The sequence below is a fragment of the Crotalus tigris genome, unplaced genomic scaffold (assembly GCF_016545835.1).
Source record: "Crotalus tigris isolate CLP2741 ecotype Arizona unplaced genomic scaffold, ASM1654583v1 scf7180000020201.887925, whole genome shotgun sequence".
NCBI lineage: Eukaryota > Metazoa > Chordata > Lepidosauria > Squamata > Viperidae > Crotalus > Crotalus tigris.
In genome coordinates, this window is record NW_024097902.1 from 340,754 (window position 1) to 363,400 (window position 22,647).

At 35.7% G+C, this 22,647-nt stretch overlaps 1 protein-coding gene across 6 annotated transcripts in view; it reads left to right on the forward strand.

Annotated features, from left to right (window-relative positions):
- PRIMA1 (proline rich membrane anchor 1) overlaps positions 1-22,647 on the forward strand; it is a 115,548-nt gene that overhangs the window by 79,927 nt on the left and 12,974 nt on the right. For all 6 annotated transcript variants that reach the window (XM_039365893.1, XM_039365892.1, XM_039365890.1 and 3 more), the window contains one exon: positions 18,912-19,038. In XM_039365893.1, the coding sequence (XP_039221827.1) occupies positions 18,912-19,038 (127 nt within the window). The remainder of the gene's footprint in view (positions 1-18,911; positions 19,039-22,647) is intronic.

Below are 22,647 nucleotides of genomic sequence, written 5' to 3' on the forward strand. Positions count from 1 at the left end.
GGAGTTGGACTAGATGCCTTCCAAGGTCCCTTCCAACTTTATTATTATTATTATTATTATTATTATTATTATTATTATTATTATTATCATCATCATCATCATCATCATCATCACATCAAACTAAATTAAATTATGTGAAACAAAGACATTTTGAATTTGCAAATAAACCAGAAAGTGGCTGACATACAAATTAAGAAAGGAAAGAGACAAGAGAATAAGTGAGAAAATCCATGAAGGTAATAATGCAATAAAGATAATGATCGTATTAAAAAGTCCTTTTACAACTTTTACTCTAATAATTACAAGAAACAGGAACTTGATATGCATAAAATAGAGAAATATCTGCAAAGACAACACTAAACTTTCACAAGCTCAGACAACTTATGAATGATTCAGTAACTACTTTTGAAATATCAGAAATTATTTAAAAAAATGAAACCAGATAAAGGTCCAGGTCCAGGTGGTCTTACAAGGCAATATTATAAATGTTTTGGGTGTCAACTCCTTCAGCCACTAAAGGGTATAATGAATGGAATATTACAGGCAGCAAAGATGCCTCAAACCTGGAAAGAAGCCTAATATTGCATTATTACCAAAGAAGAGGCAAGATATCAAAATAAAAAACTACAGATTAATTTCATTATTAAATAATGAATATAAACTTGAAAAAGGTTTTACAGACATATATTCATGAAGATCAATCTGGCTTTCTGCCAAAAGACAGGCAAGGGACAATGTGAAGACTGTTTTGAACATTATTGGATACTTACAATATCATAATGAGAAACAAGCAGCATTAATATTTTTGGATGCAGAGAAAGCCTTTGACAACTTAAATTGGAAGATTTGGAAGATAAAGACTTAGGGAGAAATTTATTCAAGGGTCAAAGCAAGCAAATATTATTATTAATGGAGATTTAACTATGTGAAATTCAAAAGGGTATGAGACCAGGATGCCCCTTATTTCTCCTCCTATTTATATTGGTTTTGGAAGTTTTGAATAGGGATATTAGGCAAGAGGAAAAAATAACAGGTATAAATATCAAAAAGGAAGTTTTTGATGAAGAAACTAAATGAGTTTGGGGTTTTAGCAGACTTTAAATTAAATAGATTAACAGTGATTAAAATTCTTTCAAGAAGAAGATTGGAACTAGTTTCAATATTATTATTGTACAATTCCTTCCTCCTACCACAACAAATAAGATTTTCTGTATATTTTGCCAGGAATCAGTAAAGTCACATTAGAAATAGGGTTTTAAAGCAAAATATCAAATTATCCTGATTTTACTAAAGTTTTAGAAAAACCAAAAATGTTTATAAAAACTCAAAGTCTTGACAGATAAATACATCATGCATTTTCCAGTCACATTTTGTGTTAATAAAAGATCCACAGGTTTGACAATGTTTATTTTATTTATTTAATTTCTATAGCTGTCCATTTCACCAAAAGTGACTCTGGGCAATATATAACAAAGCTAAAACAATGAATAATAAATACATGCAAACCCTTATCAGTATTAATTATAGAGACATTGAAAAAATATAAAAACAAAACAAAAGAGGAAATAACAGACAGAGGGATGTTAATATCTGATTTATATCACTGCCAATCTCATCAAAACCAACTCTGGGCTTTTATCATGTCTTTAAAATCTGTTGGTGAACAAGTCTGATTGTGTTTCATTCCGTGGAATCTGCTTGGGAGAAGTTTGAGTTTGCCTGCGGTTCTGGAGTAAAAGCCTCCATTTAAAAGTCTCTACATCTGGATTTTTTTTCTGTACTCTTTTTTGTTTATATTTTGTTTATTCTCAAGGCAGAGAGTCTGGGCATACTGCCAGCTCTACCATTTATTTTTAACACAGTACATTTTTTCCAAGTAGTAATGTTTGAAACTGTCTTGTAATTTTCAGTATAAGAAGAGAGATGAAACCACTGTGCCATCTCCTTTGGGAAGTTGCAAAGTTATTTGATTTTTTTCTTTCTTTTACTAAATATATATACACATTTTTCTCTCTTTTGTTTTTAGGATTTTTTTATCTCTTTAATAAATTTAAGAAAACTGTAGAAGAGTCCTGGCTTTTGCCCTTCTACATAGAGTCTAAATTTGGTTTCCACTTGTTTGCATATAATCTGCACATTTCTTCTTTGGACATTGGGAAATTCAAAAGCAGCTTGTGGTTTCAACTTCAGCTTAAAGAAGCGGCCTGTGGTTATTTTATATATAATAAAACTTTTAAAAAAAGTATTCTTATATTAAGAATAGTATATGCAATAACATCTACAGAACTTAACAAGTAGGCAAACATAGGCCAACACCCCAGAAGACAAACTCAGGATCCAAAATGATCTTGACAAACTTGAACAGTGGGCCCTATTCAACAAAATGAGTTTCAATGTGGAGAAAAGCAAAGTCTTACACTTAGGCAGGAAAAACCAAAGGAACAAATACAGATTGGGCGAGACCTGGCTTGGAGGCAGTAACTGTGAGAGGAGTCCTGATGCATGATTACTTAACTATGAGCCAGCAGTGTGCAGCAGCAACCAAAAAACCTAATACAATCCTGGGTTGTATAAACAGAGCCATAGAATCAAGATCACACGAAGCACTAGTACCAATTTATAAAGCCTTAGTATGACCACACCTCGAATACTGCAGCCAATTTTTGTCACCATATCACAAGCAAGATGTTGAGAGTCTGGAAAAAATTCAGAGAAGAGCAACTAAAATGATCAAAGGCCTGGAGACCAAAATGTACAAACAACGGCTGTGGAACTTGGGTTTGGCCAGTCTAAAGAAAAGAAGAAATAGGGGAGACATGATAGCAGTATTTCAGTATCTGAGGGGCTACCACAAAGAAGAGGGGGTCAGGTTGTTCACCAGAGCACCAGAGGGAAGGACGAGAAACAATGGTTGGAAGCTGATCAAAGAGAGAAGCAAGCTGGAATTAAGGAGAAACGTCTTCACAGTGAGGACAATCAACAAGTGGAATAGCTTACCCCCCAAATTGTGGGTGCTTCATCACTGGAAGTTTTTAAAAAGAGACTGGACAATCACCTGTCTGAGATGGTATAAGTCCTTCTGCTCAAGCAGGGGGCTGGACTAGAAAACCTACAAGGTCCCTTCTAGTTTTGTTCTGTTCTATAGTTAAACAAAATTGCTAATGTGTAATGTGTAACAAATAAGCAGTGACTTATTTGTTGGATGGCTTTTTGTTTCTGTATAATTTTTTCATTCTTAGTAGCACAATGGTTTCTGCAAAGGCCTGTTATGTTCTCTTGGTTAATTAATGAAGTCCAAAAGAAATTAGATCATTGGCTAGGATTCTTCATTTGTAAACTATAATTGAACTATTTTCTCCGTTTATGTTTTTTCAGAAGGAATTCATTTTTGGCTTTAGTATTTAGAATTTAAAATCTTCAGTTTCAGCCAATATCATGGACTGAAATTGTTAGTTATTTGTACTTGAAGAAGTGCCAACATTAAAAAAAAAAAAGGCATTTGGCAACTGTTCCAGTACAAAGTGTACTGTTTGGTATTTTTACCCTGGAATTTGTGCAGATGATCTAAAAGAAAGCTTAACTTATCAACCATCCCAAAAGGCCCATTTTATAAAGGCCCAAGAGTAATAACTTTGATGGGTGAAGGGTTGATCTAATTCAAACAATATTTTAAAATGCAGTAGAGATAAAAAGAAAATAAGATGGAGAATAGTTTTTTTTGCAGCTGGTGTAGTTTTTGAACTAGGTGCAACTATTACAACCTACCTTGCTTTCTTGAGATTTTTTAAAAATGTTCTTCCTTTTCCCAGCTCTCTTCCAGTTTCCAGCTGTCTTTCAGTTCCAGGCCCCCAAATATGACAAAGAATAACAGAATATCAGAGTTGGAAGTGACCTTGGAGGTCATCTAGTCTTGACCTTGTTCAAGCAGGAAGACCTATATCATTTCAGACCAATGGTTTTCCAATTAAAAATTTCCAATGTCGGAGCATTCACAACTTTTGGAGGCAATTTGTTCCACTGATTAATTGTTCTAACTGTCAGGAAATTTCTCCTTAGTTCTAGGTTGCTTTCTCCTTGATTAGTTTCCATCCATAAAAAAAGTCCAATATGGCTGATCCCCTAGTTGCCTTCTCTATTTTTTGGGAGACAAAAGTTATCTTCTAGGTTTGTCAGGAATCTGTTTGATCTTCCACTTGGTGCAGAGTTTGTCTCCCAATTAATGTCTGGATAGTTAAAGTCCCCCATTAGTGATAGATTTTATCTTCCTGGGCTCCAAGATCACCACAGATGGGGACTGTAGCCAAGAAATTAAAAGACGCTTGCTCCTGGGGAGGAAAGCTATGGCAAATCTAGACAGCATACTAAAAAGCAGAGATATCATCCTGCCAACAAAAGTATGTATAGTCAAGGCCATGGTTTTCCCAGTTGCAATGTATGGCTGTGAAAGTTGGACCATAAGAAAGGCTGAGCGCAAAAGAATTGAGGCCTTTAAATTATGCTGGAGAAGATCCTCTGAGTCCCCTGGACTGCAAGGTGATCAGACTGGTCAGTCCTAGAGGAGATCAACCCTGACTGCTCTTTAGAAGGCCAGATCCTGAAGTTGAAACTCAAGTACTTGGCCACCTAATGAGAAGGAAGGACTCCCTGGAGAAGAGCCTGATGCTGGGAAAGATGGAGGGCAATAGAAGAAGGGGACGACAGAGAATGAGATGGCTGGATGGAGTCACTGAAGCAGTAGGCATGAGCTTAAATGGACTCCAGAAGATGGTAGAGGACAGGAAGGCCTGGAGGAACGTTGTCCATGGGGTCGCGATGGGTCAGACACGACTTCGCAACTAACAACAACAAACTATTGTGATGTGCTTCCTACATATCTTAGTTAACTGACTAGCAAAAAGTTCACCTATTTCCTCTGCTTGGTTGGGTGGCCTATAGTATACAACTATGGCAATGTCATTTTTTTTCTTTTATATTGACCCAAATGCATTCAAGACAGTTTTCATCATTGTTCTGTTCTATTTCTGTAGAAATATAGTTATTTCTTACACATAGTGCAAGTCCACCTCCTCTTTTATTTGTTCTGTTTTTTTAAAAAAAAAAAATTAAATCCCTCTAGCTGTATATTCCATTTGTGAGTTTCATCCCACCAAGTTTCTGTAAAGAAAAACAACAGTTACAATTTTATATATACTTGTCTAATGGAAATATTATTTAAGTATGTATATATTTCTATACATTTATGAGGTTATTTTTAACATACTGTATTCTGTATAAATAAGTCTCATTTTTCATTATACTTGCCTGTACAAGCTTTCACTCAATCTCCAATCTTCCCTTTTTAAGGGAGTGGTGGAGAGAATGGTTGCATAGCAACTTCAGAGAACTTTGGATCAAGCAGATTATCTAGACTCCTTTCAGTTGGAGTTCAGACTTGGGTTTGGGACTGAGACAGCATTGATCGCACTCATGGATGACCAGTGGCATCTATCCTGGCTCTTCTTGACCTCTCAGCAGTGTTTGATATCATTGGCCATGGTACCCTTCTGGGCCGGTTTTGGGAATTGGGTGTATATAGTATCTTATTGTATTGATTTTCCTTCTTTCTCCAGGCCAGTTTCAGTTGGTGTTAATAGAGGAAGAGAGATCCAGCCCCCGGTCCCTACTTTGTGGGATGCCTCAGGGTTTTGGTTCTCTCTCTCCCCCTTCTATTAACATTTACATGAAGCCACTAAGTGAGGTGATTTGTTGGTTGGGGTGAGATATCATCAATATGCAGATGACACCAGCTTGATATCTCCACCCAAGGCCTCTTAAGTGATGCTTAGTTACAGATTAGAGTTGGAAGGGACGTTGGAGGTCTTCTAGTCCAACCGCTGCTCAAGCAGGAGACCCTATACCATTTCAGACAAGTGGCTGTCCAGTCTCTTTTTAAAAAGCTCCGGTGATGAAGCACCCACAACTTCTGAAGGCAAGCTGTTCCACGGGCTAATTGATCTCACTCTTAGGAAGTTTCTCCTTAATTCCAGGTTGCTTTTCTCCTTGATTAGTTTCCATCCGCTGTTTCTTGTCTTGCTTCTAGTACTATGGAAAATAAGTTGACCCCCCTCTTCTTTGTGGCAGCCCCTCAAATACTGAAACACTGCTATCATGTCACTCTAGTCCTTCTTTTCTCTAGAGTAGCCATATCCAATTCCTGCAACCATTCTTCATATGGTTCTTTTAGTATCCAGGCCCTTAATCGTCTTAGTTGTTCTTCTCTGCACTTTTTCCTGAAGTCTCAATATCTTTTTTGTAATGTGATGACCAAACCTGGATGTATATTCCAGATGTGGCCTTACTAAGGTTTTATAAAGCAGTACTAATACTTCACGTGATCTTGTCTCTGGGGCTCTGTTTATGCAACCAAGGATTGGATTAGCTTTTTTGGCTATTGCTGCATACTGTTGGCTGATATTTAAATGATACATGTCATGGATGTCCTACCCCAGAGTCTGGAGGCTGTTGGGGATTGGGTGGGCTGGAACAGGCTGTGACTCAACCCTAACAAGGTAGAATGGCTAAGGGTATTTGGACCATCCAGAGATAATTTTTTTCCATCTTTAGTTCTTGGTTGGCGTTGCACTACCTCAGAGAAACACATGCGCAATCTGGGGGTCCTCTTAGACTTGCAGGTCCTGCTTGAAGAGTCATGGCTAGGAGAGCCCTTACAGACCTTTGGGTGGTGCGCCAATTGCACCCATTCCTAAACCAGGAGACCCTGCTCACAGTGACTCATAACCTCTTGTTTAGACTACTGCACCATGCTCTACTTGGGGGCCCCTCTGAAAAGCATTTGGAAACTTCAACTGGTACAAAATGCAGCTCTCGGGCACATGTAATAACTCTACTGCATGAGCTGCATAGGTTACTGGTATGCTTTCAGGTGTAATTCAAGATGCTGGATGTCACCTTTAAAGCCCGACCTTTAAAGGCTTGGGACCAAGTTATCTGAGGGGCTGCCATCTAATTTAATCTAGCAGAATGAGCATGCTGCACATCTCATCAGCCAAAGATTGTTGGCTGGGGGCGGGGACCTAGAAGACGGGCCCTTTTTAAAGTATCCCTGCTCTGTGGAATATCCTCCCCTCGGTCATTAGAATGGCCTCAACTTTAAAGACCTGGGTATATTCCCAAGCCTGGGGTGTTGAATGTGCTAAACTGACCAAGTAACTCGGCTGCTGTGTATATATTGGATTTTTTTTAAATAGTTTTTTATAGTTTTAATTGTAATAAATGTTACATTAATTGTTTTAATTCTAATACATGTTTTTGAATTGTAAGCCACCCAGAGTCATTGATTGAGGTGGGCAGCTATAGAAATTGAATAAATAAATACAAAATAAATACAAAATCTATATCTATAGGCAGTCCTCTCATAGGTGGCAAATGCAATCGGGTCTTCGATCCGTTGAATAAATGGAATCATACATTTATCTTTCCAACATTGCAATATTAGTCATTTAGCCATAGTAAGGGCACAATGAATCTTAATTTATGTTGTCCAATTGACAAGTTCCATATTGTACTTGGTATATAATTAAGAAGAATATTATCCTCTAAAATTTTTGCCTTTTGTCACACAATCATATTTATATAAACCACTGCTTTCTATTCAATTCAGAATAGAGCTGGAAGGGACCTTGGAGGTCTTCTAGTCCAACCCCCTGCTCAAGCAGGAGACCCTATACAATTTCAGACCGTCCAGAAGAGGCTGTCCAGTCTCTTCTTAAAAATCTTCAGTGATGAAGCAACCACAACTTCTGAAGGCAAACTGTTCCACTGGTTAATTGTTCTCACTCTTAGGAAGTTTCTCCTTGATTCCAGATTGCTTCTCTCCTTGATAAGTTTCCATCCATTGTTTATGGTCCTGTCCTCTGGGGCTTTGGAAAATAAGTTGACCTCCTCTTCTTTGTCTCTTCTTCTCTCCCAAAATGTATTATAAATAAGCATTTTCCTTACTGCATCTCCAATAAAATGCTACTTTTGGCAGTCCTTTCCTGTATAAATATAATGGAAGTCCAATAAATCCTAAATATTATTTTTTGTTATATAAGTCATAATTTGAGGTCCACTGATACTTTTGCTGTAGAGGTCCCATTGTCTAAGCAATATAGGAACCTCTAGTTTTTTATTCCACTCATTTCTTAACATCTGCATATCAAATTGATTTATTGATAACAAATATCTATTAAAAACTAATAGGTTTTTTAGTTTTGAAAGATTTAACAAGTTGCTGTAATTAATTGAAGCTGAAAAAGCTGTTGGTCCAAATAATATTATTAATATGTGTAATAGTAAATATTGCCACTGAGTTATATCTGATAATAACATTTATCTCTTAACATGGAATATGTTAAGAAATTATCTTCACCTATTAGTTGGTTTTTCATCCAATTTTTCCGTATCACTATCTCTCCCCCAATTTTTAAAGAAGGATTTCCTTGTAGCCAATTTGGCATGGGAAAAAGGACCACATCTTTGTTGAATATTACATTCCATGTCTTTCTAATTGATAGAGTTGCTTCCAGAAATATTTAGTATATTTAAAGCCAAAATTTCCAAAATCAGAAAATTAATATTTAATTAAATTGGTAATTGGTTTTTCTGTAAAGATAATCTCAGTATTGAAGAACCTGATAGAAATTTTCTAAATAAAGAATTGATTTTCTGAAAATATTTTCCAGATATAGCACATTTAGTTTTTATACATTTTTTAATCTAGACTTCATTCTGATTGTGTTTCTCTTACACTTCACTTTATAATAAAATGTATGTCACTATATATGAGTTATTAAACTTTATGAGAAGAATATATATTGCAGTCTACTGTACCCTGACTCACTGATCCCATGGGATATTACTATATAGCCTACCAACGTGTATCCATCCTTATTATTTCCTCATTTTTTTAAAAAAAAAATGCCCTGGATTTTGCAACTTTGGTAGTTTTCAACATGAGTTCAGTGTTGCCTCCCTTTCCAATATCTGTGCATTTTGAATTCCTAATGTATAGGCAGCTATTCCAGCACAAAGCATAATGTCTTGAAATATATGTGCAGATTATCTGAAAGGAAGGCGCATATGCATGGAGATTGGGGGGTGGTGGATGGATGGGATAGATAGATAGATAGAAAGATAGATAGATAGATAGATAGATAGATAGATAGATAGATAGATAGATAGATAGATAGATAGATAGATAGATAGATCGATCAAATAAATGGGGGGTTGTTCCAATGTTCGTTGGGTGGAATGAAAAATGTTCTTTCAATCTCTGTTTAAATAGTTACACTGAATTCCTCAATTAGCTTGTTTTGAGTTTTCTCTTTTGCGATGCTTATTCCATTTTGCTTTAAAATGTTTCAATTTTAAAAATGGTTAGCCTGTTGCTTTGTTCAAATTCTTCAGAGAAAGGTATTGATGAGTCAGATGCTGTTGATTTCCATCCAAAGTAATCTTTAGACTCTTTTGGCAGCAGAAATAAAGCACTGTCTCAGTCCAGCTATACAGTAAATGGATCTTAATTGGCATAAGCCTAACCCTTTAGAAACAAGATCCAAGTCATTGTCCTCATTGTCCCCTACCCGTACACACTGTTCTGGAAGAATTTCATAATTGTTTCAAGCATTTTAAAAAAATGTGAAAAATTATATTCAAATTCAGCAAACAGACTTACGATAGGAATCCTTTAATCAACAAAGTGGTGAAGCTAAACATTTACCAAAAATGTAAATCAAAGTGATATAGGCCTTTTTTCTTGTGGAGTTTTATGGTAATTCAGAGGTTGTACAGATTTTCCCCATTTAATGAGTTTAAAACCATTGTGTCCCATTATTTCTGTCCAGACAATCCTTTTTGCATTGGAAGATTGCTTATAGAATTGGTCTGTTTGAAGAAGGGAAGAATGGCAGATCCCTCATCACCATTAGCTAAAAAAAGTTAATACAATCCTGGGTTGTATAAACAGAGGCATAGAATCAAGATCATAAAACTAAAACATATGAAGAACGGCTGCAGGACTTGGGTATGGCTAGTCTAAAGAAAAGAAGAAATAGGAGAGACATGTTAGCAGTATTCCAGTATCTGAGGGGCTGCCAGAAGGAAGAGGGGGTCACATTATTCACAAGAACACTTAGGGAAGGATGAGAAACAATGGCTGGAAACTGATCAAAGAGAGAAGCAACCTGGAATTAGGGTGAAACTTCCTGACAGTGAGGACAATCAACCAGTAGAACAGTTTGCCTCTAGAAATCATGGGCGCTCCATCACTGGAGATTTTTAAGAAGAGACTAGACAATCATCTGTCTGAGATGGTATAGATTCTCCTACTTGAGCAGGGGGCTGGACTAGAAGATCTCCAAGGTCTCTTCCAGCTCTATTCTATTCTATAGTAGAGAGAATAAAATCCTTGGAAGTCTAAAATTTTGTTTATGTTATTTAGCTTTTGGATCTTTTTAAATCTATTTTTGCTGCTTGAGTCATTTATGATTAGGCAGCCTTATAAAGCATAAGTAAAATCAACTCATAAATAAAATACATTTTCAGGAAACAGCCTGCTTAGTTCTCCCTGTTTGGGTCTATTAGGGAAACAAAAATTGCTCTTGATTGTCAACTTGGCTGAATAAGGATTATTGTGCAGAAAGCAAAATCACACAAGCCCAATCAGGACTAATGTTCTGCTGCCTGAAAAAATGTATGATGTCTGCACAAAGAATTGCCCTTGTAGGCTTTTTGGTGTTTTTCTTATATTGAACCTTCAAAGAGGCTTACTGTAAAAATTACAGGGACTAGTTCAGGCAATCATCCAGGAGTCAACACTAACTTGAAGGCAGTAAAGCTGTGACATAATATCCCCAACTTTACAGTTATTGATATGAAAGACAAAAAAAAGTTTGGATAGTGGATAGGAAGTACAGGAGGTAGCAGCATAGAAGAGAAAGAACTGGAGAAAATAATACATTACAAAGACCTGCAAATAGTAGAACGTCTATGATGTGGCGGCACAGTGGTTTAGAATGCAGGATTGCAGGCTAATTCTGCCGACTGCCAGCAATTTGATTCTTACTAGCTCAAGGTTGACTCAGCCTTCTGTCCTTCTGAGGTGGGTAAATTCTGACTCTATAAACCACTTCGAGAGGGCTGTAAAGTACTATGAAGGGGTATATGAGTCTAAGTGCTATTGCTATGACAAAGAAAGCAAGGGTAGTATCAATAGTACTTGGTGCCTTGGGTGCAATCCCAAAGCATCTGGAGCGCCATTTGAACACCATTGGCATTGAAAAAATCATTAATCAACTACAAAAGGCAGGTTGACTTGGAACAGCTTACATCTTGCAAGGATACCTTTAACACCATCAAACAACAACATCTGCCTAAGCCAGGTCCTTGGGAAAGACTTGATAGGTAGATAAAAATGCCAAATCCTGTCTAAACATTTGGTTAACTTGTGACAACCATAATAATGGAAACATTAAATGACTCATTTCCAAAAGCTTGACTAAATAAAATTGTTCCTTTTTTTCCCCCGTGTAAAAGATAAAAAGAATAGGTAGACATCTGCTGGATATTTCTGGGAAAAGTCTTTTATTTTTAGCAGAAGTAATGGGAAACATGCCTCTTATTCCTTTAAATGAACAATAAATCCACATAGTCTGATTTTCGGTAACTTGGAATGGCAGCATGAAATCTGGTTTAGGCTAAATATGACATTAAATACAAGCTTATATTCAATATATACATTAAAAATGTAAATAGTGGCAGAAAGGGGGGATAAAGTCTGATGGAACCCATTGAAGTAGGTAGCAAGATTAACCGCAATCTTCTCATACTATATTATTGACAGAAATTGCAATATTCCATACATTCCATGTATGCTGCATAGTACATAGGATGTCTTTAAAAAGAGGGTTTTGTATAAATGCAGCTATAACTGCAGAATAATTTAAGAATATATCGTATTCCAGACCAGAGCAAGTCTGTGTTATCCAAATAGGAAAGAGAAGGATGGCAACTTAATATCATCCCTGTCTCTTAAACTGAACATGAACTTGCTTCAATTTTTTAGCCTCAGAATCATCCAATCATCCAATAAAAAAATGACTAGAACTTCAGTTACAGTGAAAGGAAGAAGAAACTTTTTCATAAATTGATTATGGAATTAACCTGCCTTTGTTTATTTTAAAGTATGTGTGAGTCACTTCTTAAGCTCAATTTTTGAGGTTGCTTCCAGCATAATTATAATCCTTTTGGAAAATACTGTAAAAATAAAAATGAATCAAAGATGTATTTCATTCCCCAGACTGGTAGACTCAAGATATTTAAAAATATTTAAGCATTTCCCTAGGCAGAATTTCTCAACAAATAAGAGTACGTGTTGGGTTTTTTTTTTCAGAACTTGTATTAAATTTAGTTTCAGAACTTCTATTACTTGTCTTTTATTATCTTCCAGCCTGGTTCATGGTTCACACTTAGCATATCAGTCTCAGAAGAGTGACAGAGGCTGCAGATATTTTGGTGTATTGCACAAATTTTCTTTGTATTCCATAAAGAAATTACAGTAAGGCTTTAAGAAGGATGGAGTAATATCTAGCTATATAGCTGGAATATCCTTGATGGCTGTTAGAAATCTTTGAGTTTCATAAGCCTGTAAGCCCGTACAATTTTCTATGAGCTGAGACTTTGAAAAATTAGAATAGTTATAAGTATTCTGTAACATCACTTCCTTCCTTCCTCTCCTCTCCTCTCCTCTCCTCTCCTCTCCTCCTATCCAGGCAATGTCTCTTTTCTGAACTGTAAGGTTCTTTCTTTTAAAATTGTCATCCTGGCACCTTTAGATAACATTGCATTTATCCTTTAAAAAGAGAGAATAATATTCCATGTATCATTCATTATATTTATTTTTAGGTCTGCCATGGAAACTTGCACTGACAAAAAGGAATCAAGGGATGTCAAAATATATTTTTAATAAATGACTTCATATTTGTAGAAAGATTGTAGCACTATGAACTGCCAAATTCATGTCATGATTACTTAACAGAATGTATAGCTTAATTCAGCCTTCCCCATCAGGGACCATTCAGATGTGCTAAGCTGCAGTTCCTTACATTCAACCAGTAGAGTCATGCTAATGAGGATTATTGGGATAGTAGTCCTATTCACATGGAGGGCACCATGCTCAGAATTGGTTAGGGCTTTCCTGTTTGTTGTTCTTGATATTCAGAATGAATGGTATGCATAATTTTGTAATGATCCTGTAGTATAATATTATGTATTAACGTGCATTGATTCAAATTTATGAAAGAATATCCATAGCCAGTGAGGTTTCCAGTCTATGCTAGCATACTTTTCTGAACGGCTATCCATTTATTTATATGCAGTAAACTGTCTGGTACTGGTCTAGTTGATAGATCAGCAATCCATAATATTTGACTGAGCAGTTCTAAATATGCTTCCTTGGACAACAGCAAAACTCTGTTCAGTAGACTAGTTTTAAAAAGCACACTAACAATGTGATATTGGGAAACACTTATCTGCAGCATGTACACTCACAATTTGAATTATTTGATCATTTGTAAGATCTTCATATAAATAAATAACTCTGAGACTTGCATTAATTGAAATCCATGTTTACTGTTATTTAATTGTTTTCATTAGGTAGTCCACCAAAAGAAGCAAATAAGTATCACTGACCTTTAAAAATGTAAATTTCTTTTTGAAAACTCAGTAAAATATTTTTTCAAGCTTTCCAGCTAGGTTATTTGGCAATAGTTAATATGCAGTAAGTTATAAATTCTTGTTTCAAGCAAAGATTTATAGGTATTTATGGATAACCAGAATAAAAATCTGAGATATCAATGCTAAACCTCAGTGTGTGATTTAAACTATATTGCCCGCCTGTCCTGTGGGGTCATAGTGATTCAGCATAGGGGATCCAGTCATTCCAGGAACTTTTGATGTCATAATGTATGGATATAGTATATGTGCAGATTTAGCAATGTGGCCTTTTGTAATTGACAGATGGAAACCTTATCAATGCGCAGATTTTCTAAGTGCCATCCAGGTTGGGAGGGGGGAGAATGACATCCAGTGTGCCGATAACTAATGGGACCACCACATCTGATTTATGCTATCTTTCAGTTTTGATTTTCAGAGCTTGATACATGTTCTTCTCTAATTCTTTGTCTTCTCTTCTGCTTACTCCTGGGATTGCCACATCAATTAACCACACTTTCTTATTTTCAACCACAATTAAATCTGATGTGTTATGACCAAGATCATATCAGTTAGCTTTGGAAACCCCACAATATTTTAACTGCTCATTTTCTGCTTCTTTTTCAACTCTTATGTTCCCAGCAATTTTTCATTACTGGCACATGATAATTTTTAACTATGTTCCAGTGAATAATTTTGGCAATTATGTAATGTCATTGCTTATTATTACATGTTGCCTGACTCCAATTATTCTGGATAATTGCTAAGAATTTACATTCAAGTTCCATGGAAATTCCACAGAAAAAATAAAAAAAACTAAGTTTAAATTTTTTTAGTATGTAAAATGCAATTTTACCAAATTCACTGCTCTCCTTCTATGCTAAATTGCAGGTTTAAGCATTATGAATATGAACTTTATTTAAAAGATTATTGAATGTAGGATGGTTCGGCACAATGTATATCTATAATTCTTTTAAAAAAAGATTGCAATCCTTTTTCACAGAGAGCACAAAATGATACCACTATAAATATTCTTTAAATTGTGTATAAAGTATTGTCACCACAGAGAGGGTAAAATAATCTAGTCCTGTTTAGCGTTTGGATAGGATTCCATTAAGAATCCCAGGCCAAGGACTACATTGGGAAATCTTTAGAATATCAAGGAAGAAAGCAACCGGCATAGCTGTTCTGTTTTTACCGAGGAAACAACAAACTACATGCCCATTTCTCTAGGAATAAAGCTCAGCTTGAGGAATGATTTACTTTTTAGCCTTTTATGGAATGCACAAAATTGTCTGCACAGTTTGTCTTTCCCTCCACAAACCTGTTTGGTCCGAGACCTATTATTTTCTGGATAGTCCCTGGCCAGCAGAGAAGCTGGCTTTTTTGAGTGCCTAACAGTGGTCTGTGTTTCCACAAATAATTGTTTCAATCTGGTGTCCTGTGAAGAATTGTTCATTGTGACCCATACTGTTATCAGTCTTTCCTCTTGCTATAAAATTTGATCCAGTTCTCCATGTCTTTCATGACTGCTCAGGTGTTGCCAACTGCATTTCTAAGGGTCAGGGACAATGAAGCGAAGCTGATGTGATAACATTCTGGATATGCCAAGGAGTCGCCAAAGTGCATTCATGAATACTACATAAGACACATATATCTAAATTGATCCCCACTAATACAAATTTCATTTCTTTAATGCTGAATTCATTTCTTAAATGGCATATGTTCAGATGGCTTTGTCTTTTTATTTGGCCTACAGCAGTGGTGGCGAACCTATGGCACGGGTGCCAGAGGTGGCAGTCAGAACTTTCTCTGTGGGCACACGCGCTGTCACCCCAGTCCTAGGCCTTCAGCTGGGTTTTATAAAACCTTTTCGCTTTAGGCCTCCACCGCCATGTACAAAAAAAAAGATTCAATCAATCAGTCAATTTCAACTTCTCGCGGGGAAAAAAAAGATCTTGCAAAGTTGGAATTGATTGATTGAACTTTTTAGTCCCACCCAGTCTGCCGTTACCACCGCAGCCATGCCCACCCAATGGGTCACGCCCACCCAATTGGCGGCACCCACCCGATGGGCCACACTCACCTGGCACTCAACGATGCATAAGTGGGTTTTGGGTTGCAGTTTGGGCACTCAGTCTCTAAAAGGTTCGCCATCACTGCCTACAGCATATTTAGACAACAACAGCATTAATGATGATGATGATAATAATAATAATAATAATAATCATCATCATCATCATCCAATTATATTTTTCCCCAAATAAATCTTGCTTAAAAGTTGTCCAAATATATGATCTGTTCTATTTTAAAGTATATTTTATGTTGCGTATGCATCATGTTACAAATAAAATATTATCTTTGCCTTGAACAAGGTCAGACAATATCATTATTGTCTGTCATAGACAGATAACATAGTGCTATGACAGATGATTTGCTGTTTGGCCAATTACCTTTTTTGTGCCATAGCAGCTCCTGGGCCAGCTGCTGGGTCTTTTACTGTCCTCTTAATAGCTTATTTATCTTTTGTCTGATCAAGTAGTAGAAATAAATGGAAAAATGGACTAACTTGATTAGGAGAAAATTACTTTTTTATGTATGCCATGAAAAAGTAAAATATCGTATTTGACAGTACAGGTAATCCTAGATTTACAATAGTTCATTTAGTGACCGTTCAAAGTTACAAAGGCACTGAAATAAGTGACTTATGTCCATTTTTCACACTTAACGACCATCACAGCATCCTCATGGTCACAATTCATGATCAAAATTCAGACGCTTGGCAACTGACTCATATTTGCGATGGCTGCAGGATCCCGGAGTAATGTGATCTTCTGACAAAGTCAATGGGGAAGCCAGATTCACTTAACAACTTTATTACTAACTTAATAACTGCAGTGATTCACTTAACAACTGTAGCATGACAGGTTGTAAAATGGGGCAAAATTCACTTCACAACAGTCTCTCTTAGCAACAGAAATTTTTGGCTCAATTGTGATTGTAAGTCAAGGACTACCTATACTACATTTGCTTATTACTTAACAGATGAATTTTTCAAAAAGTGCATTTTATTTCTTCAACACACTTGATTCAGGGTGCTACACCCTCTATGATTTACATCATTCACATTATTTGATGTTACTCACATCATTGCATGAGTGTTACCTAGTTTGATTTAGCCCACAACATACTTGATTAGCTTCAAGTACAGTAAAATGATTTGTGTTGGGGAAAGGGATAGACACCAGACCAAGGATATTCAGGACCAAACTCTTGTTTTGCACTATTTAATATCTTTCAAGACTTTTTCAAGGAATTGCTATGGAAATAGTTTGTGGTAATAGGCGTGTAAATTGGTCTGAGAGTTGTGAATTAAAAACATTATGACTAGAAAACTGAAGACTTCACCTCAAAAAATGTGAAGGTTTCCCCTAGTCTGATTTTATTTTGGAAAAATTGAAACATGTTCTTATTAAATGATATAGAAAAGAATTAAGATGGAAAATAAATTGGAAATATACCAAATCAAGAAATTAATGCACAAATAAAGGAATAGAAAATTTGTTTCAATAAAGGCAAATATTTCATTTCTAACGACCATTAAAATAATATAAATGATATAAAGAAACTGCTGTACTTTTAGTTTCGGAAAATGAAATTGCTTAGATAGCTGAAAATTAATGCTTTCTCCTTCCTTCCTTCCTTCCTTCCTTCCTTCCTTCCTTCCTTCCTTCCTTCCTTCCTTCCTTCCTTCCTTCCTTCCTTCCTTCTTTTTATAGAGCCATCCATCTCAGATCAGTGACTTGGATAAAAACAAAATATAATGTTGGTTGTTTCTTATATTTGCAGTGATAATTTTGTGTCCATGTGTTAGCTTCTCTTAAAGAGGCAAAAATAAAGCTACATTCCTTAAATTTCATATTTCATCATAAAGCAATATCCCGAAGATACTATTTCTGATAAGTAATTAACAGTGTGTATTGTTTCCCTAATCACAATAAATTAAACCCTCTTTGGGAAACAAATAATATATAAAGACCTCCTATACACAATTCCCTGAAAAAATATTTCCCACTGAACTCAGGTTTAATTTTGAATGTACAGTATATTAGTTGATGAATTGGGTTTGATTTGGGAGGTCTTGGATTCAAATCTCATATTAGTTATAAAGACCTGTGGTGTGCTTTAAGCAACTAGCTGCCTAATTATTTAATTATCATAATTGGTAAGGACTAAATTCAGTAGCCATGTTTATACCACTTTGAGCTTCATGATAGAATGAAATAGAACTAACTAGAATTAACTACCTTTTAGTTAATATCAGTAGAAATATACTTTTGAGAGTTGAAACCCCTTCTTTATATATATATGATTTTGAAATCCTAATTTCCAGGTGCTTTAGAAAATGACAAAAAAGAAAATAATCCTTATAAGAACTAAAAGGAGTTTGGAGAGTGGGAGGGACTATCCTCAGAACTCCATAAGCCTAGTGATTGGAGGATTTGACATTTATGTTTGATGTGTTTTCCTTCATTGGGTTTAATATGGTGACATAGCAGCATGTTTTTACTTGGTAAAATAAAGATTGGTTGATTGACAGCTGCTAAGAAATGGGGCTTCCATCTATGTTAAGACATTTTAATTTCTGATCTTCAACTCAAGTGTTTCACAAGTTAGAGATAAGCCTTTACTTAGTGCCACAGCATCTGTTTCATTTGCAGAAAGCATTGGCTCTCCAAATAGGTCTTGGAAATGAAGAGCCTTGAACCCAGCAGAGCCTTGAGTTTATATATCATGTTATGCCTGATTTGGTTAACAATAGTAAACCACAATTAGCTAGATTTACTGAGTGTGTTAAACCGAAAAACAAACAAACAAACAAATTCATAAACTACAGTGGCTGGACTCAAACTAAATGTTACTAACATTGAACTGCATGGACCAGTGAGAATTTAAGGTAGCCTTATAGCAGTTGGCTACTATTGAATTATAATATGTAGTGAGAAGGCACCTATAGAGTGTATTACCTGAAATAATGGAGAATGTTCTATGGTATAAATTGACTTTCTTGGCAATTTCCTTCTCACTCTGGATTAAAAGAGCTCTTCAGATCGTAAATTTCGTGTTTGGTAGGACTCAACTAAGTGTGTTATCTTTTACAGCTCCCACCGTTCCTGTTTATCCTGCTGCAGCGCCCTGGTTAAGTCCAGCTATAATTATTGCTGCATGCTGTGCCATACCAGTGTTCCTCTTTCTAGTTTTCATCATTTGCTACAAAGCCATAAAAAGGTAAGACTGTGTTAGCTTCTTGAAACTTGATGCTACAAGATGAGCTGTTTCCTGAATATACCAGCATGGAGATACTGCACTGTGGCAGATAGTGCAGTTCTCTAAAAGGGATACCATAGTTACACACACTGGCTCTGCTACCATTTCTTTAACAATTTTCCCTTTCCTCTTCCCTTTTTTTTTTCCAGCTCATAAATCCTAGACATGTCTTGTTTTCAATAATTGAAAGATCAGAATAACCCTAATCACGCACAGAGCTATTGATTTCAGGAGGGCTTGAATATACAGGAGGATAGAATGAGAACACCTAGTCCCTAGGGAAGAAGCTGCAAGTTATTTGGGAGGAATGTACAGAACCAGAAGTGCCTCTGAGTGGTTGATGTGGCGGAAGGAGAAAAGCCACAGCATGGGCTGCTCCAGTGCAGTCCAGAGTTTATTACAGAATAGTGGAACAGTGTTATGTTACGAGAGCCCCAACATCACTGAAGTTGTAAAAGAACCAGGTACAGAGAAAAAGCCTTTCACTGAATTACAAAATTCTGCCTGCACCCTCTAGCTGAAAATCATATATTAGATCTTCATATGCATTTATTTTTTCCTACTTGCACACAAAATTAGCATGTCTGGGAGGTTCCGAACAAAGCATAATGTATGTATGTCTATCACTCAAAGCCTGCTGAAAGAAGTTAGGTTGTGGTTGCTTTTTTTGTTTTATTTTTGCCTGAGTAAAAAGAGCATTTCACTGTTCCACTAAATTCTTCCAATAAATGCTTGTTAAGCAGTTTCCTCTGGCTATTGCTATTGGCAATAGCTTCAATAGGTTGTATTAACTATTCGTGATTTTCAGAGAAGTAACATTTCTTCCAATTTGATCTTGTGTGCAACAGAATCAAATTGTAAAAATTGGAGGTGGTAGAATGGATTATAATGCTTCATCTTGCAGATATGGAATTAAATTTATCCATGTTCTTTTACATTAAACTTTCTTCTATTTACCAAATGCAGAGAAACTTCTGATTTTAGCTACATATTCTTTAAACAAACAAATGAATATATAGTTCAGTATTACTGTCTCAAAATCTGAAATTGTACTGTCTGTTTTCCCAGTTCAAGATTTTTTCACCTCATCCTGCTCTTACATACATCAATTATAAACACATATTAAACTTAATACATTAGTCTGGTTTTTTCCATTGGAATCCCAATGTCCTCTATGTAGATCCTACTTCAAAGACGCACACATAAAATTAAAGTTCAGAATTTTTCTGAGAATATTTTGAGTTTAGGAGTCTTCAGAACTGAACTCAATTTTCCTTGTAGAATTCTTACTCATATGAAGCTTTCTGTGCTTTAGCAGCCTGTTTTTAGTTGAAAAATGAGAAATGTTGCTGGTACCATTAAGCAATTTAACCTCTTTCAGGTCACCCAGACGTCTATACTAGTCTACATTCTTACGTTTTTTTTCTTTTCACCCTTGTATAGACCACATCTTATTCTGCCAGAATAGTATTAAATGTTCAGTCTTTGTTCAGTATTCAGTCTTCTTCAGATGCAATTCCTTCTTTTTCCTGTAGCACTTTGTCTGTTATAAAGCCAGAGATTGGACTTAATCAAGATACAGAAAGTTTCCTGTGCACTTTGAGTTAGAGACATTAGATTATCTGGGAAGGGACAGATATCACTGCAGTTCAAACATTTTACAGCCAAAGTTAATGGTATAGTCACTTGTGCAGTTCTTTTCATATTTACTATAGAATACTGACGCACTTGGGTGTTTATGAAGCAGTTAAGACCTTTTTTGGTTTAACAGGCCTATAGGGTCTCCAGGGGAATAGCGTATATAATTTCGCTGTTCTCTAATGACTGTGTATTTGTTGAGTTGTTTTCAATAATTTATGTTCTTAATATTGTGTTCAATAAGCCACTCAGAATCAGTTTAATATTGGAGTGGCATATAAGCCTAAAATAAATCTTCTGCTACTTGGGGCCAGTGTGGAATGCATAAACCATGCCCAGTTGCCCAGTTCAGATTTAAATTAATATTATGAGAAAGAGAATATCTATAGCTCAGGTGTGGCATGTTGTATTGTTGAAATTCTTGCAGCTCATTTTGGGGGTGTAGACATTTTATTACCGTGCTAGGTAGCATAATCAATGCAGGAATTTTAGAGAAGTGACCTTCATTGTTTGGTGCATTTGTATATTCTTATTATCTTGTCTACTTTGTCTGTTCTTAGACAGAAAAATTCTGTGGGTGCTTTTTTTTTTTTTTTTTTTGCAAGTGGCTGATGCCTTGTTGGTAATAGATTATTTGACTGATAAGGTGGAAATTCTGTCTTTCATTTGTGTTTTGGTGGTTTCCTGTGTGATCAGTAATATTGATAACCTTTTCAGGGATAACACATTTGGAGGATGCTATTCTTTCTCTGCCATTAAATTTTAGTTGTATTAGGTTATTAGCTTGATAAGGAGATACAGTAGCTATAGTTTATTTAGGTATCACTTGATTGTTTGAGAAGAAGATGGAGCATTATAAGTTGAGCTAATTGCTAAAATTGGGTCTTTGATCGTTGTGTAGCTATAGGAAGGGTTTAACCCTATATGCCTGTTAATTACAGCTTGCTGTTGCAATTTGAAAGCAGAATCAATAGGTTTGATTTAAAAAATATTATAATGGAAATTTCTATGTATAATTAAGTTTAGACCTCATTTTGTGAGGCAGTTTTTTTTTTTAAACAACACATCCTAAGATTCGGCTTAAGTGTCTTGCAGTGGCACTAGAACCACATTATATACTTTCATCATATTTTAAAATGTAGGGTTTGGTTAATATACTCTGCTTCAGATGATTTTTAACCTAGCAAGAATCAGTTTTCTTTTCTCTGAGACATTTAGAATAACTTTTTGATTGTACTCTTCTACCTTGCCTTTATGTTACTGAAGATACAGCTTAAGTAAAAGGATCTAAAATTGGCTCGTGTATTTATTTATTTTAATTAATCCTTCCCTTATTATTTTTATAAGTAACTCAAGATGGCGAACACAGATACTCCTTCCTTCTATTTTCTCCACAGCAACAAGTGAAGGGGGTTCGGCTGAGAGAGAGTGATGGCCCAAGGTCATCCATTGGCTTCCATGCCTAAGGCAGGACTACAATTCACAGTAGCTATAGTTTATTTAGGTATCACTTGATTGTTTGAGAAGAAGATGGAGCATTATAAGTTGAGCTAATTGCTAAAATTGGGTCTTTGATCATTGTGTAGGCTATAGGAAGGGTTTAACCCTATATGCCTGTTAATTACAGCTTGCTGTTGCAATTTGAAAGCAGAATCAATAGGTTTGATTTAAAAAAATATTATAATGGAAATTTCTATGTATAATTAAGTTTAGACCTCATTTTGTGAGGCAGTTTTTTTTTTTTTAAAACAACACATCCTAAGATTCGGCTTAAGTGTCTTGCAGTGGCACTAGAACCACATTATATACTTTCATCATATTTTAAAATGTAGGGTTTGGTTAATATACTCTGCTTCAGATGATTTTTAACCTAGCAAGAATCAGTTTTCTTTTCTCTGAGACATTTAGAATAACTTTTTGATTGTACTCTTC